The sequence below is a fragment of the Lipotes vexillifer genome, unplaced genomic scaffold (genome assembly GCF_000442215.2).
Source record: "Lipotes vexillifer unplaced genomic scaffold, Lipotes_vexillifer_v1.1 scaffold147, whole genome shotgun sequence".
NCBI lineage: Eukaryota > Metazoa > Chordata > Mammalia > Artiodactyla > Lipotidae > Lipotes > Lipotes vexillifer.
Window position 1 is genome coordinate 4,966,994 of NW_006778796.1, and position 8,547 is coordinate 4,975,540.

At 41.8% G+C, this 8,547-nt stretch overlaps 1 protein-coding gene across 1 annotated transcript in view; it reads right to left on the bottom strand.

Annotated features, from left to right (window-relative positions):
• GCM1 (glial cells missing transcription factor 1) overlaps positions 1 to 6,416 on the bottom strand; it is a 17,193-nt gene extending 10,777 nt beyond the window's left edge. The window contains exon 1 of the mRNA XM_007451933.1: positions 6,342 to 6,416. Coding sequence (XP_007451995.1) covers positions 6,342 to 6,416 — 75 coding nt within the window. The remainder of the gene's footprint in view (positions 1 to 6,341) is intronic.
• Positions 6,417 to 8,547: the final 2,131 nt, after the last annotated feature.

The window sequence follows — 8,547 nt, forward strand, 5'->3', positions numbered from 1 at the left end:
CACTCCTCACACTTGCAGAGTCAGTGCCTTTAACGTCCTGTTTGGCACACTTGCCACCCCCCGCCCCTGTCCATGGAAAAATTGTCTTCCACCAAACCGGTCCCTGGTGCCAAAAGGGTTGGGGACCGCTGCTCTATGCAATCAGAGCACCCTTCATCCTGCCTTCATTCTAATTTATTTAACTACTTGAAGTTTTAATAGGGTAACTTAAGAATTAAATATATACTATTACATAAAACTAATGAATTAAAGTCAAAATTCTGAAATAAGGTATCAAAAATATTTACATTATCATGTTATTATATTAAATTTAGTTTTTCCCTTGGAAAATAATCTATTCTAATGTAAAGCAATTATCTGCCAGGTTTTCTTTAATAAGAATAGTTTATTAATTCCTTGTAAATAAATGTCTCCAAATAAAACCGGGCTAGCAAGCAGATACACGTTTAAGCAAACCAGAGAGAGGAAAAAATTAGATGTTACTTATGGAATACAGAAAAAAAAATTCCTCCAGCATTTTGATTTACCTTCAACTTTTCAGGAACTTATCTCTCCCAGTCAACTGGAAACCCAACTCCAAGTGTTTTCAAAGGGAGAAATTCATGAACAAAATGCTTTTGAGTTAAGCATTACTCCTTTGACTAATCTTGCAATTTCCTACCTTTGTTAAAGGGTCAAGATGCAGGAGAAAAAGTTCCTTATTTGTTCAGACAACACTAAGGTGGGACAGAGTGCCCCAGCTTTCAAACTCTGTTACCCCCTCTTTTCTTTTCTCCCTTTCCTTTCCAACTCCACCCAGCTAAGCAAGGGACCTCCTGGGCACCCAGGGAGAGTCTCTGTTACCAATCCCATGACCCCAGAAGCACAGGGTAGCAGAAGAATTCTGGTCCCAAAAGTGGGGGGACCCAATGACCATGGGGTCCATATACGTGGAACTGTCCCAGGGAGTTCAAGTGACCTTGAGATCAAGGACAATGCTGGACAAAGAGGACAAAGTTACGAGTGTCCCGTCGGACCAACAACAAAGTGACCTGATCGTGCAGTCAGATAATAATTGACCAGAAATCCAGAATCTGGTTTACCCCTTAGCTCCCTAGCGCCAAGACACATCTGATTACAACTAGCTTGTTCTGATTACATTTATCCACACAAATTCACAGCACAAGCTCAAAGATTCACCTCTGCTCCTAAGACTGGGGCAAAGGAAATTGTACTGGTTAAAATCACGGTCCGGGAATGAACTCATCAGAGACGTGGCCTCTTTGGGGTTGATTCTCCAGGCTGCATGTGGCCCTGTATTTATGTTTAGCCTATGTATAGTTTTAGGTTTCCTCTGCAAAAAGTATACTTAAACCTTGGAATTGTGTGAGTTAATGGCTTGGTGTGGCTTTGGTCATGGGTTTCATCTGGAAACTGCTCATGTCCATGAACAGAGTGATTCAGGGTGTTTGTCTGCTCTGGGTCTATTGGAACACTTTGTGCTTCTGCTCAGAGAACCTGGCAGGTGCTGGGAGCAGAGTGGCTGCTTCCATCTCCCTGCTCAGTGGGTACTATTTAGGAGAAAAAGGAATTGGTTTTCTTCCTGATTTTCAACCAGGAAAAAAATAAATAAATTTCTTAGGGGTTCATGGCTCCCAAGTATTAACAATCAGTATTAATAAGAAGTATCCGTGTAATGAACCACGTAGTGAACATTTTTAATAAAGGTAAGACTAACCCAACCCCAGACATTTGCTGCTTGGACCAAGCAAACCCTAAAGCAATTATATTTGAACTTTGAAAATACAAATGTAGTTTAATGGAATAGGAAGGGAAAGCAAAATTAGTGTCCTACATTGGTCTGGAATAAAGAGGCTTTTATCGATGATGGTTTTGAGTCAAGTTAAGTGCCTGCAGTTCTGGGCTGACTCTGTGGAGGCTGGATAAAGGAGAAATGGTATCAAAATAACCAGAAGCTAGACAAGTGATTAGAAACGAGTGAATGAAGATTTATAAAGACATACATGCAGCTTAAAGCAGGGAGAAGCACACATGAAACAAATCCAGGGAGGGAGGATTTAGTGAGGGCAAGAGACCATCCAAGCCCTAGATCTGATCATGATGCTTTCCAGCTCAGCAAGCCTAACGGCTTCCCACTGCCTTTAAAAAAATAATAACTGAATCGGGACTTCCCCGGTGGTCCAGTGGCTAAGGCTCTGTGCTCCCAATGCAGGGGGCCCAGGATGGATCCCTGATCAGGGAACTATATCCCACATGCGGCACCTAAGAGTTTGTATGCCGCAAAGAAGATTGAAGATCCCGTGTGCCACAACTAAGACCTGAGACAGCCAAATAATTAAATAATTTTTTTTAAAAGAATGCTTTAAAAAATTTTTAAATAAAATAAAATAAAATAAAATAACTGAATCATCTTAGGATAGCCTGTGTCCAAACCACCTTTCACGCCGGTAGCCTCCCAGATCCCCTTGCTGAATGTCTGTGCACAGCTTCCCCATATGTAGCCTTTGAACAGTCTTCAAAGTGCTCTACTCTGCCTGGATTTTCTTATCTTCACCTGCCCTAATCCTCTCACCTTTTACAATGTACGTGTCCAGAGAGCCTTTTGCCAGATGTTATGCCTTGCTCCCATGTCTGAGTCATGCTGAATTACATACGTCCTCTTTCAGCGCCTCCGGCATTTTTCTACACAGCATCGATTCTCTGTTTGGACACTGATATTGCTGCACTGGCCCAGAAGATCACGAGCACTTCCGTGAAAGTTAACATAGCTTAATGGCCCCTGTATCCCTGATCCTGCTATGGTGTCTGGCACATCCCCAGCACTCAAAAATCTCTGCTATCCTGATAAGGATGTCATTGTTCACTGTTGCCAAAAATTAACCCATAGATCGTGATCTATCTGGGATGTATAAAGGGCTATGGAGTTCCCAGGACCAAAAGATGCAGTGAGCACTCTTGTAACCATCTCAAAACTTGAAGCAGGGGGGTGCATTAATAAGAAAGGAATTTGTCTACAAGCTACAGGAATTTGCAGGAATCCTGGCAAGAATATAAAAATATGAACAATAAACTGTAAATTCTTTGTGTGGGTGAAAAAGAGAATGAAATTGGGGAAATGTATAATAGTAATAAGCCAGTGCATGTTATTATAGATGTAACCCTTTAAAACATATGTTTTAATGCTCAAACAGATGGTCTGAGGCACACTCATCGCCCAAGGGGCTCCATGAAAAAAGGGCTCTGTAGTCAAAACTATGATAGGGCAACAATGCCAACAACTTCCTCTTGGGAGAGCCGCCAGTGCAGTAAGAAAGACACCATGTCTGCAGTAGAGAAATTGGCTTAGGGACTTCCCTGGCGGTCCAGTGGTTAGGACTCCGTGCTTCCACTGCAGGGGGCACGGGTTCGATCCCTGGTCAGAACTAAGATCCTGCATGACGCATGGTGTGGCCAAAAAAAAAAAAAAATTGGCTTAACTTCATTGAACTTCCTTTTCTTCCTTCACAGCATCCATTAAAATTCCTTGTAACTTACACACTACAGAACACATTTTGGGAACACATTTGCTCTAAACAGCTTAGACATTTAAGAAGGGTATCTAAGGAATTACTATTTTCATTTTACAGAGGAGGTAATGAAGACTTAAGAAAATAGATTGGTTTAGAGTCACACAGATAAGCCATAGAGCCAATCATTCGTGAATTTCGTATTTGTTGTTTGTGTTTAACAAGTGCCAGGCCCTGTGGTTGGCACCCGGCCCCCATTCTAGGGTGCAGGCCGTCTTCCAAGTCTCAGGTCACCGAATCCTAGACTCTTAGAACTAAAAGGGTCCGTAAGAGACTATTTAGTGCAAGCACTTCATTATCAGAAGAGGAAAGGGAGCCTCAGAAAAGCTAAACCACCCCGTGAAATTCTACAAATAAAAAGAGGCAGGACTGGAATTCAAAGCCAGGACTTGGTCTCCTAGCCCTGTTCTCACCATACACCACTCTGCCTTCAGAAACACCCTTGAAGTATAAAATCTACTGTGCTTGGAAATCCTTCCAAGACCTTTTATTTTTCACCTCAACTAGGTCTTGATACGATTCCAAAGCCAGCATAAACCCAGATGAGGATGGTGTTGACTCTGCTCAGAAAATACCAAGGAATATTTTGTTCTTTTAATCATTTCCCTGGCATATTTAACGAATTGCAGGGCACTTACCTATTTCCACGAACAATCAAACTTTTTCCACGAACTAAAAATGATACACTTCCAAAATTGAATGTGTATTTTTATTGTAAATGTCTCATTTTAATGTCTTGGGTAGCTGAGAATGCTTGGGTTTTGGAAAATTCATGTTGGAACATGAACTTTTATGAGCCCTGAGATTCCCCTCCAGGGAAGTGTTTCTTCCTTTTGTCTACAGATTTGATGAATGATATGAATCCTCTGTCCCAGAAAAAATAAACGTTAGTACAGTGTTGCCCGCCATTTCAGAGGGTTCTTAGACCCCATTAAAGCTCCTGCTGTACGATGTGACTTTGCAAAATCATCTATGTACCTGCTTCCTTCAACTCTTGTTTTTGAGGATGCCCATCTTCTCTGAGAGCTGCAATCATGAATTAGGAATATGGGTCCCTGAGCCAGGAGTAATTAAAATTTACCTTAAAGTTTCCTCTAAAACAGCTACAACTATTGTAAACCAATTACAAGCAACTACAAAGATAAATCCTTAAAATAGATATTTGCATGATTTAGCTGTAGTGTATTGAACCATCCTTAAATGGATGGAAAGTAGGGCATACTTGGTGCTTCCCAGCTTTTCTAAGACCTACCCAGAGATAATACGGGAGGAGATTTAAGGGTAAACATAAAAAGAAACAAAAGAAACACCTGAGGGACTTCCCTGGTGGTCCAGCAGTTAAGACTGCGCTTCCATGGCAGGGGGCACAGGTTCAATCCCTGGTCAGAGAACTAAGATCCCGCATGCCGCAGGGCTTGGCAAAAAAAAATCTATAAAAGAAACACTTCACTAGAGTGAAATTTGGAATGATCTGGAAGCCTTCATTAGAGTGAAATCTGGAATGATTATAAATCAAGACTGTGGAATCCCCATTCCCTCTTCCCTGCTTGGGATAATTCAAATTTCTTGTTCCCCAGAATCAGGCAGATGAGCTTGACATTTCACTAGATGGTACTGGTGGTCTCCCAGTCTTAGCTTTCCCAGCCACCTTTCCCAACAATTTCCAGTGAAAACATTCTTCACTGGACATTCTTCACTGGAAGAAAGGCCAAAAAGGGAGGTCAAGAAAGTCAGTTTTAAACAACTAATGTTGGGAATTCCTTGTCAGTCCAGTGGTTAGGACTCGGTGCTTTCACTGCCGGGATTCAGTCCCTGTTAGGGAACTAAGATAACTAAGATCCCACATGCCATGTGGCGTGGCAAAAAAAAACAAAAACAAAACTAAAACAACTAATGTTTTCCACCAAATTAAGAGTTTAAAATGTCAGTTGCTGGGACTTCCCAGGTGGTCCAGTGGTAAGGAATCCGCCTTCCAGTTCAGGAGTTGTGGGTTCAATCCCTGGTCAGAGAACTAAGATCCCACATGTCTTGGGGCAACTAAGCCCGCGCACCACAACTACAGAGCTTGCGAGCCTCAACTAGAGAGCCTGCGTACTGCAAACTATAGAGCCCACATGTTCTGGAGCCCTCGCACCACAACTTAGAGAAAACCCACATGCCACAACTAGAGAGAAGCCCTTGCACCACAACGAAAAGCCCATGCAATGCGCCGCACCTAAGACCAGAGGAAGCCAAAAAAAAAAAAAAAAAAAAAAGTCAATTGCCAAAGATAAAGCAAAGAAAACATGAAATGAAAGTCACTCTGTAGTTGGAGAGGAGCCCCATGTCTGTACTAGTTACAAAAGTTCTAGAAGAGCACTCTCACTGGGACATTCCAGTGACAGATTTAGGTTAAACCCATGACTATAGCAAATAAGGTAGTATGGGAGCTTGTGCATTACAGAGAGTCGATCTATGGACAAACACATTAGCGTGGATTTTATTTTACTAGCTAGCAGGCGGGTGCCATCTGAGCCAAGCCAACTTTGAAAGAGAAGGGAAGTAACATTTTCTTTGCTTCTGTCTGTAACCGCGTGAGTCTGGTTGGTAAGGGCTTGCTCAATTCATAGATCTTAGCACCTCCTCTCAAAAGTCCTGTCAGATGTCCAGCCGAAGCTCTGGAGGAAAGGTGTTTACCCAGCTGGGACCCTCACCAAGTTCCTTCCAGGTCTTAGCAAGTTACCGGTCAAGGCTTCACAGCCAAATGCTGAAGGCGGTGTTAAAGCAAGTACATACCTGTGGCAGTTTTATATCATTAATATCCCAGCTTAACGTCTCTTTGTCCTCAGAATCAACGTTCTCAAGTTCCATGATAAAGTTGGATCGCCCACAGGTTTCCGTCTGTCCAACTGTCCTCAGGAGTTTGAGAATTTTGCTCTCAAAGGCTCTTAACACAGTTGGATTAGTCCGCCCAGGCAGTTTAGACCAGTAGACTGTCTTCTGACACTAAAAAATAAATGACAGTAATACTGACCATTAAAGTGATAAAAATCAGTGCTCGTCTGCCAGGAAAGCCTGTTTCATCGATATTTTGGCAAAAGCACCAACATACAAACAAAAACAAAATGTAGGAGCCCTTAGTGACCTTGCTGAAATAAAGCTTGACCTTGGGAAATCAAAAGGAGATCATCACTTTCACTCTCAGATTTAGGCTTCTTTCCTCATTGCTAGCCCCAAGCAGGAAGGCCTTAGTAAGGACCGTTGTCACCTGTAGCCAATGGTTAAAACCTTACCCTCCATGTACCTGTATTGGGGCAGGAGGGATAGCTGGCTTAAAAGTTGTTTCCATGGATACACCTTCATAAATTAGCTAACCTGGGGTGTGTTACAAGAGGGGAACATCACAACCAGATGTGTCTAGAAGCCTTTTTTAAAATCTAAATTTCCATAGAGATGAACAATCCAGTATGTAGTTTTATATCTTCAAATATCATCAAACGATAATTAGACTCCTCTAAAACCTTGGCGATATTGACATGTCAAACCTGATAACTCTTTGTGGTGGAGGTTACCTTGTGCATTGTAAGATGTTCAGCAGCATCCTTGGTCTCTGCCCATTAGGCGTCAGTAGCAACCCACCCCTCCTTGTTAAAAAACATCTCCAGACATTGCCAAATGTCCCCTGGGGGTAAAAACTGTTTGAGAACTATTGCTCTAAAATAGTGTTTCTCAACTTTGTTTAATTCAAAGCACCCTTCAAGACTTTCTGGCTTTATCTTTAGCAATCTCACTCTTCCCTGCCCCCTACAAGAAAATTCTGTCTGACTTTACTCTGATTAAATTGTATTGTATAAACAATAGATGTTCAAAAATGTTTGTGCAAACTGTGTTTTTTTTCCCCCATGAGAAATACTAGTTTCTAGTTATAATTGGTTAAAGAGGATTTACCCCCCAAGACAATCATTTTGAGATGAAACGTGCTTGTTAGCAGAATATGAGGTAAAACACGTTTACGTGTGTGACATTTCCATTCGCTGGTGCGCTAGTAAAAACAAGGGCCATGGGCTTCCCTGGTGGCGCAGTGGTTGAGAGTCCGCCTGCCGATGCAGGGGACACGGGTTCGTGCCCCTGTCCGGGAAGATCCCACATGCCGTGGAGCGGCTGGGCCCGTGAGCCATGAGCGCTGAGCCTGCGTGTCCGGAGCCTGTGCTCCGCAACGGGAGAGGCCACAACAGCGAGAGGCCCGCGTACCGCAAAAAAAAAAAAAAAAAGTAGTAAAAAACAAGGGCCATAATGATGTTACATAGAACTACTTAACAGTCACTCAAACCACAAGTTAGTTTAATAGTCTCAACCTTAGGAAGTCCCATGCACTCTGTTCCTCAGTTACTTAGCTTTATGTAACCCTAATACTTGTCACTCACTGAGATGTACTGAGGGCAAGTGTATGGATATAGAAGACTGTTGACCTGAACATGTAAATGAAGTTCTTGGCCACTAAATAACAATCTAATAGGAGTCTCTTCCTTCCCTAATGCACCTACCCACACTCACCTACAACTTAGTGGTCCAAGACTCAAAAAGATGAAACCCCTGCCCCCCAGTTCAAACACTGATGTGCAAGATTAAATCCCCATTGAGTTTTAAATCAAATTCTATGTTTGGCAAATAAACACTAAGTTACTGAAGAAATGATACCATAGACTTAAACAACTATGTTAGACGCAAATATCAAGGATAAATGTGATAGCAACGGTTTTATGTACTTGTTTAACATTAACAACAGTAACTTGGATGGTCTAAAATTTGTTACAGCTAACTGGAACAGGTTGACCTTTTTAAAAAACCTTGAATAACAAGATTCACATTTCAAAAAATCAAAGACATTGTTTTAAGCCTAGGCAATGTAAATAGATATAATTCTTTTGTTTTTAAATTAAGGGAAGGGGAATCAAAAATCCTGCTGCAGAAAAACTACATTGCTTTTTCGATTTTTTCTAAT